The sequence below is a fragment of the Hippoglossus hippoglossus genome, chromosome 19 (assembly GCF_009819705.1).
Source record: "Hippoglossus hippoglossus isolate fHipHip1 chromosome 19, fHipHip1.pri, whole genome shotgun sequence".
Classification (NCBI taxonomy): Eukaryota; Metazoa; Chordata; class Actinopteri; order Pleuronectiformes; family Pleuronectidae; genus Hippoglossus; species Hippoglossus hippoglossus.
The window spans coordinates 11,248,938-11,269,853 of NC_047169.1; the positions used below are offsets into that span (position 1 = coordinate 11,248,938).

At 42.1% G+C, this 20,916-nt stretch overlaps 3 protein-coding genes and 1 non-coding gene across 6 annotated transcripts in view; all 4 read right to left on the reverse strand.

Moving 5' to 3' along the window:
* rab11fip3 (RAB11 family interacting protein 3 (class II)) overlaps positions 1-6,010 on the reverse strand; it is a 31,303-nt gene extending 25,293 nt beyond the window's left edge. For both annotated transcript variants that reach the window (XM_034570098.1, XM_034570096.1), the window contains exon 1: positions 3,015-6,010. In XM_034570098.1, coding sequence (XP_034425989.1) covers positions 3,015-4,670 — 1,656 coding nt within the window. In that variant the 5' untranslated portion in view covers positions 4,671-6,010. The remainder of the gene's footprint in view (positions 1-3,014) is intronic.
* Positions 6,011-6,859: 849 nt separating this feature from the next.
* On the reverse strand, positions 6,860-11,560 carry decr2 (2,4-dienoyl CoA reductase 2, peroxisomal). 2 transcript variants are annotated; one of them, XM_034571015.1, is made up of 10 exons: positions 11,326-11,560; positions 10,977-11,078; positions 10,765-10,833; positions 10,152-10,203; positions 9,918-10,053; positions 8,988-9,112; positions 8,603-8,696; positions 8,422-8,526; positions 7,366-7,554; positions 6,860-7,152 (listed from the first exon to the last, which is right to left on the reverse strand). In XM_034571015.1, exons 2-10 carry the CDS (start codon positions 11,075-11,077, stop codon positions 7,118-7,120), a joined length of 906 nt encoding a protein of 301 aa, XP_034426906.1. In that variant the 5' UTR covers position 11,078; positions 11,326-11,560; the 3' UTR covers positions 6,860-7,117. The 2 variants fall into 2 exon arrangements, with proteins under 2 accessions (XP_034426906.1, XP_034426907.1); XM_034571016.1 differs by having other exon boundaries at positions 7,302-7,554.
* A 1,934-nt stretch (positions 11,561-13,494) lies between these two features.
* trnae-cuc lies at positions 13,495-13,566 on the reverse strand. Its single transcript has one exon. It is a non-coding gene; the product is annotated as a tRNA-Glu (tRNA).
* A 1,397-nt stretch (positions 13,567-14,963) lies between these two features.
* LOC117752916 (retinol dehydrogenase 13-like) lies at positions 14,964-19,432 on the reverse strand. The gene is made up of 7 exons (XM_034570647.1): positions 19,263-19,432; positions 17,804-17,922; positions 17,564-17,719; positions 17,379-17,483; positions 17,041-17,253; positions 16,791-16,892; positions 14,964-15,473 (listed from the first exon to the last, which is right to left on the reverse strand). Exons 1-7 carry the CDS (start codon positions 19,325-19,327, stop codon positions 15,151-15,153), a joined length of 1,083 nt encoding a protein of 360 aa, XP_034426538.1. The 5' UTR covers positions 19,328-19,432; the 3' UTR covers positions 14,964-15,150.
* Between the last annotated feature and the right edge of the window lie 1,484 nt (positions 19,433-20,916).

A 20,916-nucleotide genomic window follows, 5' to 3' on the forward strand; every position in this document is an offset into this window, starting at 1 on the left:
TCTTACTTGATGTCCTTTTGAATCAGTACAACATATTGCTGTGTGGTTTTCTCAACCACGCTGCTGCAAGACCTGTGTTACCACCAAGGTCCACAGTAAAGTTGGGCCACTCACTTGTGGAGGTTATTCAAACCACTTTTATCTCCAGATGACTGAAACACAAGGACATATGACGGTAAAGGCTTATTCAAATATGAGAGGAACATTCACTCGTGTTCTAAACTGATACGATAAGAGAGAACCAGCTACCTTATCATAATGTGTGTGTGTGTGTGTGTGTGTGTGTGTGTAGCCCTTTTTAGAGGAGACCTGACTTTCCCCACTGATCCTTGAGTTCAGCTAATGGACGCCAAATCCACCGAGATGTTACAAGCATTATACAACATTCCACAAATTCTGAAGATAAGTCTGTCTGCTGCCTGCTTAGTTATTGTAGATGGGGAAAAATAAGCAAACATGCCAAAGCCTCTGCCTGTCTCCGATCACAAATAGAAATCTAAGAGGAGTTTCTTGTACGGGCACAAATTAGCTCCCACAGTTCAGATATCCGATAGCTATAAACAAAGGTAATCAATCTGCTCAATCTGGTTAGCAGTCCAAGGAAACTTCTAACAAGCCGGAATCCAAAGGAAACTACTGAAATCACAATACTTGGGACGAGAAGTCCACCAGAAACCAAACAGCACTGAACAACAGTAAAACAGGCCACACCTATGAAATGAAATCAAACCGCAGTGTCATGTAAATGTGTCAGCTTTAGCGCTGCCCAGCCAAATAACAGGTGGAATTGATTTACATTAGACTAACATGACAAAAGCCCCGGTCTGTCCCTCAAAACAAGGTCAGGGGGCAGTTGGGTGGACAGCAGCCGAACCATGACGTTCCTCTGACTCAGGAAAACACATTTTGCTCTTAATCCTTCACAAATATCCTGCCTGGGGAGCCACACACATGTACGGCTAGACATGGGGCAGATCGGGGGCAATAGAGGTGCTTTGAACTGGGAGAGGAGGGATTAAAAAAAGCATTTGTGAGCCAGCAACACCCTCTGTGCGTGGCGCGCCAACAAGGGCCCATGCTCACCCTAAAAGGCCTTGTTCAAAGTTCGTCAAAAATAATCTGAACTGAGCTTTTTAATATTTCATTACGTTACCTGAATCTACCTCAGGCAAACCTAGACGATCATGTTGGATTATAAACACTATGTGATGAGATTCATATCATGGCTTCTTAAATAAAGATTCATAAGTTGAAACAGATATAAAACATGTTCACAGGGGCACACTTGAAAGCTGTGCTTATTTATGTAACCAGTTAGGTCACAGCATCGTCTGCATCCATCCTTTTACTGTTATTTGCAAAGGGTGTGATCACTTGCTGAAGCTCAGTCCCGTTCTTGCCAACAGTTTAACAGGGAAAAAACAAATTTTTCATATATTCGGGGGGGGGGGGGGGGGGGGGGGTTATGATTAACTGAACTTTTTTTTTATTTTATTTTTTTTAAATCGACTGCCAGTAAATTTGATTTAAAAAATGTGCTACTTCAGCTGGCCCATCCAAAGTCATCTCTCTGGTTGCAAGCAACATCCCTCAGCTCTAACTGACTGGTTACACATCATGAGTAACAGCCTATCAACACTGAAAGCTAGTGTGTACAGATATGTGCATGCATGGACACAACAGGGTAGAGCAGCTGCGGTGAGTGGAGGTTTGTATCAAATGTAAAGGCATTGAAGTTTGCAATTAACATCACAGTCCTCTGAGATTGTTATTCTTACTGCAAATGTACATAAATCTTATTCAAATATTGATTATCGTCTCTGTGGTTAATAATAATAATCTCTCTTAACCCTGAACGGGTATATGATGATTTCGGTTTAACTTTGAGGTGAAAATGAGAAACCTAAAGTGAACATAATCTAAAGATCTTGGTTTCGTAGGTTTCAAATTGTCAGTCACTGATCCTTGTCTCTTGACTTGCAAGTGACTAAAATCTTATGTTACAAAGAGGAGCTGAGATGTCTAGTGCAAACTATGAGATACAACACATGGGTGAGGGTGATGGGTGGAGTGTGACACATCAGCCATTTCACCAGAGATTATCCACCAAACCACACGATATGCAAATGTGGTCTGCCATCTGACATATGGAGGAGTTCCAGGCCTGACAGAATTCATTACAGCCAATATGGCTGACAGGATCATCTCCATGATATCCCAAATCCTAGCCCTTGAACACTCACCAAATATAAATGACAGACTAATCCAGGCATGGTTTTAACCATATGCAGTGGTGTTAGCCAAATCTTTCACACTGAATCTTCAGAGGTTGTTCATGGGAAATCAGCACTGACGCATGGGTCATGTTAACTGTGCTTCTTTACTGCATATTTCAGAGCAATATGAACCTGGTGCAATTCATAAAAACATTTTAGGTTTTGCTGATATGTACCAATATAAAAAATATTTCACTGAATTAACAATGTAGAAAAGATGCATTTATATTTACATCAACATAAATATATTTTCTTTATTTTACTTCTAAATATTTGGTTGAATTTGTGTTTTCTTTATATTTATAGTTATCAGTTGAGTAGAAGCAGACATATCTGTATCAGAATATATTTTCTCTCTAATATCAGTATCGAACAACCCCAAAACTCCATATTGGCCGGGCTCTAACAACTATATGAAAATTATAATAATTTTCAGACTTTTTAAAGATTAAGCTTGGCTTTTTTACTAAATTCACCTCTAACAACAGTGACTTTCAAAGGGGTTTGAATCCTAAACAACTTTAAATACTAGAAAGTGGCATCACCCGGATGATTTTCAGTTGATTTAATTTCGAAAAGTATTTTCAGGAAGCTCTCTGAGCTTCAGCAGAAAATCAATGGTAAATCATTTACGTATATGGAGCTTTATATGGTTTTACACAGCAGTTCACTCAGCATGCATTACCCAGCAGCTGCCTGCACAAAAACGTGTCATCAACAGAAAAACAATGATCTCACCTGATCGGCCCCATAAGCAGCAGCAAACTCCATAAACTCCTCAATCCGAACAAAGCCATCTCCATCTTGGTCCAAAGCATCAAAAACAGCTTTTAGCAGGGAGACGTCATCCTCCCTTGTATTCACAGCTGAAACCATTGGCAGTGAGTCATCTACCACCATCTTAGAGAGGGAAATCGTCTCCACATTTTGCTCACTAGTCCATCCAGCGTCAGGAGAAGAACTGTCAAAGTCCTGAACTGAAATATCAATAGAGTCTACTTCATGACAATCTGATTCCTCAAGCTGGTGACAGTCGATCACACTCTCCTCTTCCCTCTGTTCAGTTGTTGGATCAGGAACACTTCCACACTGTACACTCTCCTGTTGTTTCAAGTCCCAGGTTTCCTCGTCATGGACCTCATGAGCAGTCAAGCACAGATCCAAAGCCATTGCCTCATTCGGCAGATTTTGGGCTTCAGAACTAATTTTGTCCACCCTCAAACCCTCAGAAACATTTTCCAAAGAGTAACTCTCACTGGTGAAATCACCCTGGGTGAAGGCATCTTCAGCCAGAGGCACAGTCAGTGATGAGGTTTCCACTGACAAACCCGGAGCAAATGAGTCATTGTCATCTTGTTGCTCAGATGTCAGATTTCTAATTACAGCAGCTCCTTCGTGTTCCACCTCCGACTCCTCTGTTGATAAATGTAGCGCCGGTGCAACTGTGCAGATAACAGAGGCAGGACTGGCCAGGCACAGGTGCAGACCGCTTTCACAATCTGGAACCTCTAAATCCAACAAAGGCACAGATCCTTCGATACACTCCAGTGGTGTGCTGATGTGGTTAGGTGACAGGCAGTTCTCCGGCGAACTTTGAACTGTAGAGCTACTGGTTACATGCAGATCAGTCACTTGATCATCAGGGAATAAACCGTTGTCTCTGGTTTCAGGTGACAATGTCTCCCTGCTCTGTAAGGGAGGAAGACCCGCCTGCTCCTCTTGTGACAGGTCTACCAGCTCCTCACTGACACCCAGTGGGTTGAACTCACCTGGATACTCCGGGGGGAGACACATGGGTTCACTTTTGAGGAGCTCTACCAACGAAAAAGGATCCCCTGTGTTGGTCCTTATGGAAATGTTCGATGGAGAGTCAGGTACACTGAGGCTTATTAGCTCGCCCTGACTACTGAGGGCATTTGAGCCCTCCAGAGGGGCCTCCTGTGTCAGATTCAGTTCCTCACAGGCAGACTTCTTTCCTACCACATCAGTGAGGTTTGGAGTAAATAACCATGATAAAGTAAAGTCATTGATTTCATCAGGTGCCTCAGTTTTTTCTGTAGAAGACAAGTCCCCGAGCCGAGAAGTATGGAGAGAAGCTTTGGAAAGTGCGGACTGGTCGGCCTCAAACTGCAAATCTCCACAAGAGAAATCAGAGATATTTATGAGGTTGCCCAACTCCACCCCGGGCTCGTCCTGGAAAACCTCGGCCTCTCCACTTTGTTGGGATGTGTGATCTTGGTCACTGTCTCTGAAATCCAAACCTGTCTGGCCACTCTTGTTTTGACAGAGCATGCCTCCGTTGTCTGAATCCAGGGTGTGAAATCCGAGAGGAAATGGCTGGTCTGTCTCCCACTGTGTGTGCCCCAGAGGGCCAGACAACATGGTCGGTTCCATTATTCCCCTTGGCACACCTGAGAAAAGCTGGCGATGTCTTATCTCACTGCTGTCGAGATCCAGCTCCTTAACTTTGATGCCATGTTTTAAAAAAAAAGGCACTACACCCTTTCAGGGGAACCTTGAAATAAATAAGTGTTTTTACTAAAAGCGTTGTCTATCATTTAAAAAAAGGTTGGCAGGTGCTGTGATGACATAAAACTGTAACATAAGTAAATTAGTAAGGATGATTTAAAGAGGGTGGGTTGTTTTAGAAACGATGTCAAGTCAGGCAATGAACTAACAAGTCGTATTTGTTGTTTTAATTCCAGTGGTTGCCTCCCACGTGTGGACAAGAACGTTACCTTAACTCAAAGGTCATATTAGTCTCACTGCCTTACCGCATATTGCACCGGTGTCAAAGTGTGTGTGTCCCTCTCTGTCATGGCTGATCCTCTCCTGGTTGTCGCCGAGTGTTCGAGCTCCGGCACATCCAGAGTCAACATGCTTCACCTCGTGCCGGCAGCCGCTAACAATCACCGGGCTGCGGTCTCTCCCAGCTGAGCGGATTATCACGAGTGACAGCACCTCTGCCAACCACACGGTTCTTAACGATGCTAATTGATGGCCCTAAGTCACCGGTGTTTGTCAACATTAGCTTTCCTAGCCGATAATCGCGTCTCACTCACGGGGAGCCCATTTAACGAGGAGACGAGCTGCGCTATGCGTGAAAGTGGAGTGAACCTCGGCTTGGAGCGTTAGTGTTGAATGTCTCCTTCGCGAGGCGGTTTAACAGCTGGGTATCCTCGAATGAACGCGTGCTAGCAACTGACGCTAACTCCTCCTTCCGAGCATCCCACCGCCGCTAACCGACTAGCTAGCGAAATTAGCCTATTAGCACGCTAACACGGAGAACGGTCCAACCCCCACCGCCCGTCTCTGAGGGAAATTGACCCGAACGTCAGCTCCAATGTCCCGCCGGTTAGGTGGGCAGTGACGTGGTCGGCCAGCTCCCGCGCAGTCCAGTATTATGTCTTCATGTCGATGCCGTTTTCCAGCCGCAAATCCACCTGTGTCGGTCACAAGACAGGCCGGAGGAGGGACGAGGCGAGAGCCCCTCTTTTCTCTCCTCGTCTCGTAAACACGCCTCGTCCCCGCGGACCCTCGTCGAGACCCGGTAGGGGGGGAAAGGTGCGTTAGAACGGCCCGAAAAGCTCCGTCATGTCGCAGGCAGCAGCTCCACCGATGTTGATCACAGACGAGGAAAGCTCTCGCATCAGCATCAGCAGTGACCCATCCTCCGCCTCCTCCTCCTCCTCCTCCTCCTCCGCCTCCTCCAGCCGCATACACACAGCTGACGTTTCACGCAAGCGTAGAAAACCTCCCGCAGTATCACCGCGCTCCACCATCAACAGCTGGCACCTGCCGAACCCTTCACACAGGGTCAACGCCCAGGGTCAGATGGAGGAGCTGCCGGATGTCTGTGCCTTGCTCGGTGGCACCTCGGCAGCGTGGGTGTGTGAACCCCCTCACATCCACCAGTGAGAGTCTGTATTAAAGTGGGTCGTTTCTCTTAATTCTAATAGCTCTTGATTTAGCATAAACCAATATTTCATTTTAGGACAACTTGTGTGGATTTTGAAGAAACAGTGTTGCAATGGATGATATTGTAATGTGTTGGCGCCCCCACCTGACTCACAACAGTATTGCCCATCTCCAGATGTTCCATGCTGCTATTTATTATATAATTTAGTGGACAGTATAGTATTATAGTATGAATGTATAGTACTAAGTATATCAAGGGTATTTATTCTCTTTAAAACTAATATTTATACACTTCCAGCTAACAGTAAACAAGGAATGACTTAAGGAATTGAGCATGGATGTTGGACATATAATTGGGCCCTCTGTGTTGTGGCCCCTTTACAGCCCCAGATTTAGGTTGTAGTCCTCGTGTCCTCACGTAACTTTCTTTCTTTCTTGTTTGATTTGATGGATTTCAAATTTGTGTCCAGTATTTTTTCTCGAGGAAAGACACAAAAAAATGTAGGACATAGCAGGAAAATAGTTTTATGTTAAAGTGTAATTTTCTTTTCTTTATTTACTTCCATCATTTAACCCCAGCTTGATACAACTGAGTTAAAGTAGTTGGATGTTCGAACCAAGAACCTTCTTGCTTTGCCTCCAATAATCAAAGCAAACTGTAGTCATCATTACCTAATAATAAAACTTTATTAGTAGTTGAGAGATGAGGAAAAGCCACATGAAATTGGAATGTGACAAACATAGAATACATGATGATAAGGCACAGCTTTGTAGTGGGTGAAAAACCCATACATATAATACAGTAAGTACAGTATGTTAGTGTTCGACACCTTCAGCCACTTAGAAATACACTCTTAAGACAGCAGTGGTGAGATAAACCACAAACACTGTCCATATCAGTACTGCACATGGCCCTTCAGCGTTTACTTGTCTCTTTTCTTTTCAGGTGACCAATAACCTGAAAGAAAATAAGAGAGACAAGTGGATTAATATGGGTTTTACCGCACTCTTAAAACTTTGATATGACCCAATTCGCAACACCCCCACTGTGCTCCCAGTCATTCTGTCTCTCCACATGGACCTCGGGCTGCACCTCCTCCAACACACCTGGGTCAGGAGGAGTACAGGAGAGCCCGTGTTCAAAGTTTAGCAGATTTAGAGGATGCTATACCCAACATCATGGAGAAGTCGTTGCCTGAGGTCAGCCAGGCCCCGCCGTCCGCCACCAGGATGGCTCCGGTCACATACGAGGACACCCGGCTGGCCAGGAAAAGAGTGCAGTGGGCCATCTCCGTCTTGTTGCCCGCTCGCTGCAGAGGGATGGATTGGAAGGCGCCAGCGGCCTCACCTCTTGGACCACCTGATGGATTTAAAGGAAAAGAAAAAAATCCATGCTCAGACCCTGTAACTCACATCAGAGGTTCTCAATGTCACACACCTTCACTAGCAGCAACTGTTTCATGTAAGTTACTATAAATGGATTCTAAAAGTTTCAACAGTATGATTTTTCAATTGTTTTTACAGTCTACTACTGCATTGTAAATGTTTAGGCAAAGGCTGGCCAATTAACCATTTATTAATTTCTTTATATCAACTATTCCAACTAATTAGTCATTACCATTTTCACTGCTACTCCACTCTATGTAAAGTTAAGTCTCGACAGGCATGTGTATACGACACATGACTCAGCGAGCAAGTGAACGAGCCAGACACAACCATTCCATTCAATATTTTTCCACATTTGTATTGTGCTATAGCTCAAGGGCGCCTTCAGAACTTCAACTGGAAATAATGCAGAATAAAAGCATTCGAAACCTGGGACCATAGACATAAACATGGATAGAACAAAATTCAGGGAAAAGGGTGGAAGTGTGCAGATTATTTGTGTACCACAAAACTCACAGATATAGCCCAGCTGACTCCCTCATTTGGCATTATCACCGTCATCAACAGATGAGGGCAAAAAGAGATCTATATATCATTTCTGTCTTTTGCCAGAATGACTCTCATTAGGGATACCGTTGATGGTAATGGTGTAGAAGCAAGAGATAAAGAAGTATCTAATAATAAAACACAATCTTACATACAAATATGTAAATTCAGTGTCATTAAGCAACAACAGCCTCAAAATGCCATCTGTTTCTGAGGTTGCCGTATGTACTGTAAGAGATAGAACCATGGTTCATTATAAAGGATCACAAGTTTTATGTACAACAATTAAATTTACCCAGCCTGCGGAATCCCTCTGTGCCAGAGATAGGACCTGGTGCCACGGCATTGACTCTCACCCCACTGGGCCCCCACTCCACGGCCAGGTGCTTGGTCATGGCGTCTGGGGACACGGAGGGAACACACAGTCATTAGATTCTCGTTTTGAAACAGTATCATAGTGATAAAACAGCTCTTACCATTGGCAGCCTTAGCAGAGCCAGCATGCACCTGCAGGGCCTGCCCCTTGTAGCCGAGTGTTGCAGAGATGTTTACAATGTTGCCGCCATGATCCTGCACACAGAAGCGTGGTAGACTCAAAATCAATGCAACGAGTAAATGATCAAACCAGCTCCAGAAAGCAGAGTTCAACTCCTGTTCAGTTATGTGCAGGCACTCAGTCTCAGATCTTTAGTGACCTCTCCTGGTGATCAGAGGGCATTGCAGGAAAGTGAAACCCAACTACATTCCGGCTGACACCGTATTCTTATTTATGCACTGGGGGTAGTAAACAATACTTATAGCTTCTTAACTTTAAGTTAAAAAATATTGTATCACACAGACAAACAAAACGTGTAAGTGTACCTTAAACCACTTCTCATAAACCACCTTGCTGGTGTTGAATGTACCCATAGTGTCTATCTCCATCACAGTCTTGAAGGCGTTGAAGGAGAGGGAGGTCGCCGGGCAGAGAAAGTTTCCAGCAGCATCTGTCAACATTTAGGACACAGCTGAACAACAAAAAAAACAATAATAATTCCCATAAAAGACAGATAGAGGAGGGTAATCTTTCATTAAGGCTTTATGATTGCATCATTAAAAATAGAAGGTGCATAGAATAGGTGCATTAATATAATAGGCATCACAATGCATAGGTAATCTGAGTTTGTTCTTACACCTGATAATCTTGAACTGATGCAACAGTTTGAGAATAAAGAAAAGTTAATGATTAAACCAAAACCTTTGACACTTGACCTTTGTTCAAAGTGCATTTCTGCACACTCAACCTTAAGACACCTTAAGATGTATTTGCTTTCATGTTAGCAGGATGCACTGTAGAATGATAATGAATGGGTGAGACTGCAGCCATCACAAACCACACTGACTGTGTAAAAAGATAGGAGGAGCCTCTCCACTTCCTCCCACTATCCAGCAATTAAAGTCAAAATGAAGTTTCACCCTGTTTTTAAAGCACCAAATAACTAATTAAAACCAGTTTTATCAGAAACTTTTTTTAACTTCAACATTCATCAGCTTGATAAAAACTATATAAAATGAGACAGTTTTATTTGATGTGTATTTTGATTTAGTTTGGTTCATGTCCCAGCTATTAACATGGAGGAGGCAGGACTTTATGACCTATACTGCAGCCAGCCACCAGATGTCAGTCAACCCACTTTCCCTTTTGGAAAGCTGTCATGTCGTCCATCTTTATATACGGTCTATGCCACAAACACATAAATCACATAAGTAGAAAAACGAAATTCTTAAACTCGTGAAGAAGAGATCACGTACTGTTAATGACGATGTCAATGCGACCTAACTCCTTCAGCGTCTCATCCACAGCTGCTGCAATGCTCTCAGGCTGCCGCACGTCCACACACACGGGGAGACAGCGACGTCCTGACGCAGCAGACAGCTTTTTAGCCGCCTGAGGAAACAAACAGTATATTTACAAAAGGAAAACGCAGTAATATCGAGTCATGTTTTAACAAATATATCTAATGGACGTTGTGCAACAGGAATAACCTCTTTGAGTTTGTCCAAGTTCCGGCTTGCAATCACCGTGTCACAGCCATGCCTATAAGGTATAGAAACGATATCACTTTGTGGAGCAACAGACAAACAGCAGCAAAGAGAATGTGTTTTATTGTGTTGACCTGAACATGAATACAAGCATAGGTGAGGCTTAAAGGGAGATAGAGCGAGTAACTTCTGACACTACCCTACACAACAAGTAGGGCAGAGGGTAAGAACAAGAAAGAGAATACAAAACGTTAAAGGGGTAAGTAAGCCTTGAAGCAAATGTTTTACATGCCAGGACACAAAGTTACAAGGTCAGGTAATGATGTTTTTATAAAAGATCAACTATTTCTGACACATGAGTATATTATTCAACTATGTCACACAAGCAAAATGACGAAAGTCTGACTGTCAGATAACACAAGGTATAAAGTGCACCTGCAAACTATCCTGCTCACATTTGACTGTTTTAGAGTGTTAGCGATGACATAATGCTGCCACAGCATTGACTCTACATCTCAACGATTGATCCTTGCACTGTACAATTACCGATCAATGTAAGAGAAAAGAAACAATCTGAGAATGTTGTGGTGAAAACGAGCAGGCAACCCCCTCTCACCTCATGAAGATTTCAGCTATCCTGAGTCCTATTCCAGATCCCCCACCTGTGATGAAAGCAACCTGGTCCCTGAGAAAATAAGAGTCCAAAATCCTCATTTAATAATTAATTTTATTAAAAAAAAAAGTTATTGTGTACAAAGTCACCAACAGACAGCTGTGTAAAATGCAGTAAATAGATGCTAATGAAGGGAAATGCATTTTGATGCTCACTTTAGTAAATCCGGACTGTAGATGTGTGTGTATGACGTCAGGCAGTCGTCTGTGCAAACATCTTCAGGCAGCAGTTCTCCTTTTCTCTGTGGCTCTGCCATGCTGACAAAATCAACACAAGGTAAATAGACACAGACATACTTGCATTACTGTAAACTAAATCCAGAAGTTGATTTATACTTTAAATAAATAACTGTAATTGTACATAACAAATATATGCAGCCCAATACTGTCCCTTTAATATCAAGATACTGAAGTTAAAGTGAAAAGACCAAAGTATTGTACTGGTGTTTCTAGAACAATCATGTGTGTGTGTCAGTGTGTGAGTGTTTGTGTGTCTGTGTGTTACCTGCTGCACCAAACAAGCTAGTTCTTGTCGTAGCCCTGAGAAAAGAAAGGTCCAGCTCCTCTGTGATGAGACTCCACCTGCACACGAAGCAGCGACACTGACCTGAGGAAGCAGCTTCACTTTTATTCTGCCCCCATCAAGCGTCCTTCTTTCCTGAACTTAGAGAAAAGTTGAAGAAGATAAGAAACGAGCTCACTGTACTTTGGACGCTATGTGCTGCATTCACGTGCTGTCGGGAATAATCGGGAAAAATGAGCTCCCGACTGGGTAAATTAAAGGTTCAGTGTGTAAGATTCAGGTGAAATGGATCTATTGGCAGAATTTGAATATAAAGTAATCATAGTGATGTTTTCACTAGTGTGTGATCATCTAAACTGCACAAATTGTTGTTTTCTTTACTCTGAAGTGGTCTCTTTATACGGGGGCCGAGATAGCTCAACGAACTGCAAATTAATGAAAGTGCAAATAGAAAAAAACGTGCAAATTAATAAAACACGTACAAATTAAGAAAACACGTGCAAATTAAAAAAACAACTTCAGCAATTTGATGAAAAAGTCTGCAAAAAGTCACAGCACATGCAAATACAGATAAACGCACTGCAAAAAGTCGAAATATTACACCGGAAATGTTTCCAGGGTACCTAAAAACGTGGTAAACCTGGCTGTAGTTCAATGCTTTGTGAAGTTCCATCACCATCTCCGGTGTTATATTTGCAATTTGCAGCGCGTTTCTGTATTTGCATGTGTTGTGAATTTTTGCAGCGCATTTATCTGTATAGTTGTTTCCTTGCATTCCACATGTTTTTTATATTTGCACGTGTTTTCTCAATTTGCAGTGCCTTGAGCTGTCACGGCCACCATAACTTTATGTATAAATTGTTTATAATAACACCAGGAGCGGGGTCCTCTCTGGAGGCCTCCATGTTTTAACAGTAGTAGTACAGCAGTCCTTTCTTTACTCTTCGTTGTTATGCAAATATCGGAAATTGGTGTCAAGGTATTGTTTAAACGCTCTCAACACATAAAAATACAACACATTTTGTTTACAGCGTCCATGATTTTTCCACATTCTAACCTCACAACTCGGAAAATTGGGCCCTCTGAGGAGCACATGAATGCACCCATTACTTCCTCGACATCCTCCAGTGATGCATTATGGGCAATGAAGTCCCTCTGGTGTGTGCGTGTTCAAGAACACAAGTCCAAACGTGTTTACGTTTTGTTTAAGACACAGTAAGTAGTGATGAGGTGAGTATTCACATAAAACACGGTTTAAAGACATAACACAGAGTAAGTTGTAAACTTTAGAGGTCAAGATTGATGTGATTTAAACCAGATCAGACAACAACAAGCTCAGGGGATTGTAAATGTCTTTTAAAACCCAGACAGTCATTCTGGAGCTCATCTCCAATACCCATCATCTTCTAGGATGGCAGCTCTAAGGGTCCTCTCTGGTAAACCAACACTGGAATAAATGATCCAGGGTGTATCATTTCAGCTCGGAGGCCGATCAGTGTGCACCGGAGCAGAGAATGGCTCGTATTGATCTGTACTTTTGGGATTTACTGCTGGAAAAAAAATAAGCCCTCCCTATGCAATGGATCCCTCATAGACTTTAGGAACGGATATTTTCCTCCGCACTTAGAAGCTGCACGACTGCCAGCTATACGCTCCAGAGGATCGGAAATGTAACATGAGTGCTTTTGTAATTTGATTTGTTTTTTTTCAAGAGGCATAAACAAGAAAAAACATAGGGGCGCATTAAAGAAAATGATAATGGACGCTTAGGCCCATAAGCCAAAATAACAGCTTTTACTGACAAAGGTCTTACTTACCATTTCATGTTTAGTTGTTCTTTGTTGGCTTTTATCTCATTGTTTGGTAAAGGAGCTGCATTACAGATCAATGTTTAGTGCCGTCTGCAGCGAGGGAAACAGGCCATGTCTCCTGTGATGGATGTGGACAATAAGGTCCAGTTGTCTGAGAACTGATTTCTTTTTAAGGGCCCTACTTTTATTTACGAGATCAATTGTTTCTAAAATGGGAAAAACCCATTCAGAAGTACAAACAAGAAAATAATAATAACGATGGTAAAAATAACAACAACAATCATAACAGTAAAAGATATTAAGACGATTACATAAATGTCCCTGAAGACAAAAAACGTAGTTCCCTGACCGGGAATCGAACCCGGGCCGCGGCGGTGAGAGCGCCGAATCCTAACCACTAGACCACCAGGGAAGGATGTCGACCTGAGGACCGTTTTAATATTTATTCTATGCATAGCAGATAGTTAAAGAAAAATCGAACATATTTTCAATTGTAGATGAAATGAGGGATTAATGATGGAGTGTATTAAACACATTTATCCCCCTTCAGTTTAATTTAATGATTATTATATCACATCTATGACACTTACTGTCTTCCCACTACATCTAAAACAGCATGTCCACGGAGAAGGGTTCAATCGTTCATGTGCAATAAAATGGATACCAATATTTTTTAATGATTAAAAAGAGCTTGTTTCATCAAAAGAAAGACTTTATAATCATTTTCTATGTAATACACAGAAACACCTCTCACATGCCACTTTACATTACTGAACACACACACCTCTGTGATGCGATGGAAGTGCTTCTCTATGACAAGGTGTCTGATGTCAGTTGAGGATGATGAGGATGCTCACGGCAGAATTCAGTGAAAACAACTTGCTCAAATAAATCCTCATCCATGGCGCTATGAGTGGTTTGCAAAGACTCACTTGTTTCTCCCTTGCACCGAACTCAGCAGTGAGAGTTGGACATTATTAAAATGTTTTTTGTTTCATTGCAGGTCTGGACTGGACATTTTTTAGGTGTCCTCCCCGTGTCAGTAAATCATTGCCGTGGTTCTTCAAGACAGACTGAAGCTTTGGAACGATTTTGCTGAGGTCACTGGGAGGTCCAGAGCAGCTACAAGGCTCCATCACAAATTCTCCTTCTGAATAAGGGTTCAGCTCTTTTGCTACCAGCTTGTAGTAATCAGTTGTCTTTTCTATTCATGCAGGATAGCTGCATGTTTACAGCTCAAACCTTTAATATTACTGCTTGCACATACAAACAGCACTTAGTAGACACAGTGCGCTATATTTTACTTTAACAGGAAATGTTTGTCCCTTTCTCCTGGAAAGTGCAACATTCCACTTTTAGCTTTCTTTTCTTGACAGGCGACATTAATCTTGTCAGCAATGACACAGCGGTAACATGTGTCTCCTTCACCCTGAGTGTGACCTGACAGGCATACAGCCAGAGCACCATCCTGAAGGACGTGTTAGTCTCCCCTTTTATGTTATTTTCTCCTTTGGCTGAAAAAATTGTTGCTGTCATGAGAATGTTTTAGTATTTCTGAGATGCCTTTTTTTATATTTATAAATTGTATTCAGCCCTGAGGCTGGAGGTTACACAGTCGTGGTTTCAATATTCATGGGTAGAAGTTGTGATTTTTTAGATTCATTGGTATGTTCATCCAACTGTTCCTTGTCTTTTTTGTTAATTATCAGATCAGACGTTTTTTTTAATTCCCTTTCAGTTTCATCCTCGCCAACCATACATATTCCATTAGACACTGGGCACTGGCTTCAAAAAACGAGTCTGAGTCTTTTGCCAAAAGCAGCATCTTTCATGTTTCACAGAAAATCTCCTGATGCAGGAACATAAAGGCGTGTGCAAAAGACTGCCATTATACAGAGAATCACACATTCAGAAAGTTAACAGACAGAGCAGGGGACCGCTCAAGTCACAGCTCCAGTCATAGAGGTTCAGTATCTCCAGCTGGCCCAGAGGACACCTACAGCCCCACAGCACTGACAGCTGGTCCTGGGCTCTGTCCACGTGTCTGTGCTGGGTCTGTCTGTGCAGCTTCATTCTCTCCTCCTGCTGGAGGGTTTGACTTGCCACTCTGTCCTTTTTCCTCCAGACCCACCAGCCTGCTGCTGACCTCCCACAGCTTGTGAGCTGCCTCCTCGTCCAGGGCCTGCGGCGCTGGTTCCTTTTCTGTCATCACATCATAGTAGCGTCCCGTCACACCCTCCATCTCCTCGGACACGGCCAGGTAGACACTGGGCTGGGCCCCAAGTTCTGGGCTCTTCACTAACAAGGAGAAAAAGGGACCTGTACGGGGGATTAAAGAGGCCACAGAGAGGTTAGATGGTGTAAAACTCTGATCAAATACAAGTACTTCAAAACATTAATTCAATGTAAATCACAAGTACAAACTGGTTCAGTGCTTTTTTCTGTGGTCTATAACAAAATGAAACATTTACATCAATTACGTGTGTTTACTAGATCCGACACGCACATACTGTGACTGTAAATGTTCTCAACACCAAACACTTCCATCCTCCCCACAGCGGAGGATGTTTATTACCCCGGAGTGCATCGTGTAATTAAAAATATCCTCGTGCTGAGTAAAAAAAGAAACATCCATTCACCCATTCCCAGAATGTGTGCGGAGAAGCTGTAGCAGCAACATAATTGGGAGCAGTGGTGTACAGGTGGGTTCAGATTTCTCATGTTTCTTCCAACTAATTTTTTCTAAGAAGCGGTTGTGGTGACGTACAACATGCTGTTATTCTGCCGTTTTGAATTGATACATTTACTTCACAGCTTTAGTTAGAAGAAACTTTGCACATTAAGATTTTACATACAAAACCTAAGATGGGCTTATAAATAAAAAGCAGTTCAAATAATTAAAACATTAGCTTAATGTCAAACCAAATTAATACGTTACGTGCATTTTGTTAATAACACTGTGCATTTTCAACACAGGACTCTGACTTGTGGTATCGCTACTTTAACTTAAATGTAACTGTTTATTAAATTGTATGACTGCTCTTTGATGAAACACATTAATGCTGGTTTTAAAAAATCACATTTATCACCAAATATATGTTTCAAAAAATTGACATTTATAGGTTGAACATGGCTCATAACGCCACCTAGTGTTTCAAACCATCTTGGACTTTGCAGGGCAAATGCTCACGTGGAATGGGACGTCTCTATGTCATGACATTTACATATACATGAAAAGGTTAACACCCCCTAATCAAAGGTGGGCGGCCCCCGAGCCACTAGCAAAACTAAAGCTGAAACTAAACCCCTAAACCACATGGTCTACCATTCAGAGACGCCCCCCCATCCTCTCCTTCCCCTCGACTCTCTCTCACACACACACATCGATTTATATATTTGAATCAGAATTCCTCACCAACGCACTTGTTAGTTGTAGTTATAAAGTTTAGTGGGTAGGAGCATTTCATAACAGAAACGTGGTGAGTTATTTTTGATGGTTCTAATTTATACAGTTTGAAAGGTCACTGAGTGTGCACAGCCGAAGCGCACTGTTGCATATGTATTAGACGAGTGGAACCTCCCCGGATTTATTGATTTCTCTAAATTCAGGATCCAGTAAGAAAGCAGGATACTCACTGAGCACGGAGCTGGAGAACTGCGATTGGTGCAGGCCGGTGTGCCTCCCAAGCTCCGTGGCAACAACGCCTGGGTGTACAGCATTCACTGTGACGCCTGTGCCTGTTGCAAACAAACACACACACACACACACACACACACACACAAAGCATTGTTCGAAAAATATATATCCACTGGCCAATTACAAACAAGAACATAGGCCGTACTCTCTCCCACACATGCCCACTTATGCGGCAGCCAGTAGACTTGCCTTGTAATCGCTTGGCAAGCTCTCTGGTGAACAGAACATTGGCAAGCTTGCTCTGACAGTACGCCTGCTTGGTATCAAACTTCTTCTTCTCCCAGTTCAAGTCCTCGAAGTCGATCTTTCCAACGATGTGGGCGAGCGAGGCCAGGTTGATCACTTTGCTGGGGGCGGACTCCTTCAACTTCTCCAGCAGAAGATTTGTCAACAAGAAGTGGCCTGCATGGAGGAAGAACAAAACGATCGAAATTAGGTATAGCGATGGAGCGAGGGAGAGTTTATTAGAATGTAAAGACAATTTGGATTTGTTTTTTCTTTAATTTGCTTGTTGTCAAAGTAAGCACCCAAGTGGTTAACTCCAAACTGCATGTCGAATCCGTCTTCTGTCTTCCATGCTGGACATCTCATGACCCCTGCGTTGTTTATCAGCACGTCCACTCTCTGCTCCTCTGCAAGACGATAAAGATCATACTCAACAAACTGTTACTGACTCTATTTCTGTTATTGACGCCGTGTTTTGTTGCCTCACCTCGTTTGATTTTCTCTGCAAACTCCTGGATGGATTTAATGGAGGCCAGGTCGAGGCGACAGGCGTAGACGTGAGGATTCAGGGTCTTGCCTCGTATTTCCTTCGCGGCCGCCTCGCACTTCTCCATGTCCCGACATCCCATAATGACCCGCCCTCCTGACGATTTGGGGACGGGAAAGAGGAGTGTATCAGCGAGAGAAAAAATAACAAATCAGAGTGACATGATATTTTTCTGCACACCTCTCTTGGCCAGCTCTCGGGCCGTCTCCTTCCCGATGCCTTTGTTGGCTCCTGTTATCACCACAGTCTTTCCAGTGATGGTGGCGTTACTCGGGCACCGGCCTCCGGTCACATGGCTCCTGTGGGGGGGAAATAAAAGAAAGTGACTTATTTAAGCACATGAGAATGCATTAGCACCAGGTGTCATAGATTCCTCTTTGGAATATAAACAAAAGGCAATATCAATACATTGCTGATTAGACCTAGTCAGATTAGCCTGATGTCACCAAACTCTTTTCTGTCTGTTTTTCTTTTGTCTTACACATGAGTTGTGTCATATTGTATTTACTTGTATATGTTATTAGTTGGAAATCCACTGTGATGAAAAAAAACATGGCAAAGAAATGTGTTAACAGGGAGGGGGCTCTGTTGGAGCTGAACAAGTGGGAGGGATACAATGTCCTTGTTAAACTGAACCAATGCTTTATTGCATTCTGCATGACTCAACTACCAGTAAAAAGACTATTAATTAAAACACACACACACACACGTGAAAACCATGGGTGTGTGGAAACTTTAACACATTATTCCAATTATCTTGCCTTGCCTATATTTATGTGTCAAATCAAATCACCACACTGCACACTTGGGGCGATTTAGGAGTAAACAGTTTTTTTTGCTGCTTGCCAGTCACAGGTTAACCCAGCTCTGACTCCAGTTTAATGACAAAATATGTATTTTTTTTATCTTTCTTCATTCTGTCACAGAGAATTTCCTCAACAAAGCAACACTATTAGTATGGGAACTGTTCCGATCACAGCCACAAATCAATACAGAGAGCGGTAGAGATGGCAAAGCCCATCACAGGAAACAGACCGCCGGCCATTCAGGACATCTACCACCAGTGGTGTCTGCAGAAGGCGTGCAGCATCTCCAAGGAGCAAATCCATCCAGCACGCAGACTGTTACCGTCTGTTACCATCCAGCAAACAGGAGCCAGGCTGCATGCACCACCAGACTAATATCAACAGGCCATCAGGTTTCAAAACTCATAGTTTCATTCACATCCACAAATCCTCTGTATAACTGCAACCAGCCTGTTTGCACTGTTCTGCTTACTCACCTCTGAAAAGTGTGCAACAACTAAAACATACATAATCTTATACAGTACACACTTGTCACATTAGACCATATGACAATAAACATTAATTCACTCCACTACAACAACAGCATATTGTGATAGATAGATAGATAGATAGATAGATAGATAGATAGATAGATGTGCATGAGTACATATGAATTAATTATTGAGTAAATTGAACGTTGAGGACTTAGCACAAGGGCTTTGTCTGTTGTTTACATCAGACATAAGCGTTTAACACTGAACTGAGCATGAACTTCACTGCAGATTGTTCTTATGATCACATGAAGAAAACCCAGTGTGCAGTAAACAGTCCCTTCTTCATGAGGAGTCACTCACTTGAGTAAAACAGCGGCGCCAATCACAGTCCCGAACAGAGACACAGGTAGAATATATCTGCTCATGACTCCACAGGGATGTTGAGTACAAATAAACCATCCACTTGTTTCGCTGTTATCTTTCTACAGCTGCTTTCACAACACCAGTCCTGAGCAGCGCTGCTGTGCCACAAGGTTACACGCGCACACTTTCTACGTCATCCACTCATCCTGACCAATCAACGGCCGAGGATCCCCATTGGCATTATGGGAAACGTAGTATCTATGTTCAAACTGTACCTTTGTGATATTGTTGAGTGGAATTTGTGTGGAACTGTTTTTAACTTACGCTCATATAATTAGGACTTTTTAAAATTAAATTATAACTTTATTCTTGAAGTGTTAAGACTGTTTAAAATTAATAATACTACTTTATCTTCATAATATCACGACTTATTTTTATTCATTTACGACTTTATTCTCATAATATTATGTTTTTGTTCGCATTAAGTCGCAACTTTATCCTCATAATATTTAAACTTTTTTAATTTAAATTACAACTTTATCCTCATAATATTATGACATTTTAAAATGTATGACTTTATTAGGTATAATAGGACTTAGGTATATATTCTTGTAACTTTCTTCTCAATTACAGCTTTATTCTCGAAAATCTGAGAATCTTTTTCTTCAATGTAGTCCTAACAATTGTTGTGGTCACTGACACCAAGCAATTGGAGCACATTACATTACTTCCTGTAATCACTGCATCACTGAGTTGTGTCAGAGGATGGATTTTAAAATCATTTTTACTTGTTTGTAAAGCACTCTGACATTTTTTGTGTTTTTTGGTTGTTTATATTGTCTTTTAAATGTAGTGTTAGTGTAACATTATTATTTATTTCAGTGACTCTGTAAATTCCCTCGTGTCTGAATTGGTTATTTATAAAGAAACTTGACTTGCCTTTCTTGAAACTTTAAAAAACTACATTAAAAATTCAGAATGCTATGTTTTTATCAAGAGTAATTCAATTACTTTGCTGAAAATCTGTGCCAAACTGTTGTTTGTTTCTTTTCCTCTCTCACTTTTATAATTCATCCATACATATATATAATTTATGTTGACTGTCGCTTTTTAAAATGCATGAGGGGGCTGTTTGCTCTGAGAACATTGTGCATCTGATATCATTATTTTTTCCAACACTGAGATAGACACCATATTCTGAAAAAAAAAATCCATAACTGCAATGCTAAGCCAACTTGATTGCTCATTTACATTTATATTTCATGCAGTTGGCTTCGGAAGAATATCCAGCAATCACATATTAAAATTACAATTTCAAACAAATGCCAAATTTCAATGTAGAGGGTGGTGTGGCTGAGTTGGAATTGAAAAAGATGTGGAATTGCTCTGCTGAGGCCGGTGCAAAGTCATTCTGCCATTGGGGAGCCAGGTGAGACAGAAAAAGGAAAAAGTGAAGGCAGCAGAGAGGAGAGCTTAAGTGAGACAGAAAGGGGCTGTTATGAACCAGTGCCCAGAGAGGTGAGGGTGGGGTGTCGCTTTGCACAGCTTCAGAATTCAATACTTTAGGTTTCTTCTGCCTAAATGTTGATCCACGTGTTCGGAAAAAAACATCAAGGTTCCGATTTCAAATACCTGCTGTTCAAAGCAAATG

What these genes read in the sequence shown, in the direction of transcription:
- decr2 (XM_034571015.1), bottom strand. Translation starts at nt 11,077, where the DNA reads ATGGCAGAGCCACAGAGAAAAGGAGAACTGCTGCCTGAAGATGTTTGC. An exon ending in ACTTGGACAAACTCAAAGAG is followed by an intron (nt 10,054 to 10,151) that starts GTTATTCCTGTT and finishes TTGTTTCCTCAG; the next exon opens with GCGGCTAAAAAGCTGTCTGC. An exon ending in AGAGGGATTCCGCAGGCTGG is followed by an intron (nt 7,555 to 8,421) that starts GTAAATTTAATT and finishes TAAATCCATCAG; the next exon opens with GTGGTCCAAGAGGTGAGGCC.
- LOC117752916 (XM_034570647.1), bottom strand. Translation starts at nt 19,327, where the DNA reads ATGAGCAGATATATTCTACCTGTGTCTCTGTTCGGGACTGTGATTGGC. An exon ending in CCGAGAGCTGGCCAAGAGAG is followed by an intron (nt 17,720 to 17,803) that starts GTGTGCAGAAAA and finishes CCAAATCGTCAG; the next exon opens with GAGGGCGGGTCATTATGGGA. An exon ending in GCTTGCCAAGCGATTACAAG is followed by an intron (nt 16,893 to 17,040) that starts GCAAGTCTACTG and finishes TGTTTGCAACAG; the next exon opens with GCACAGGCGTCACAGTGAAT.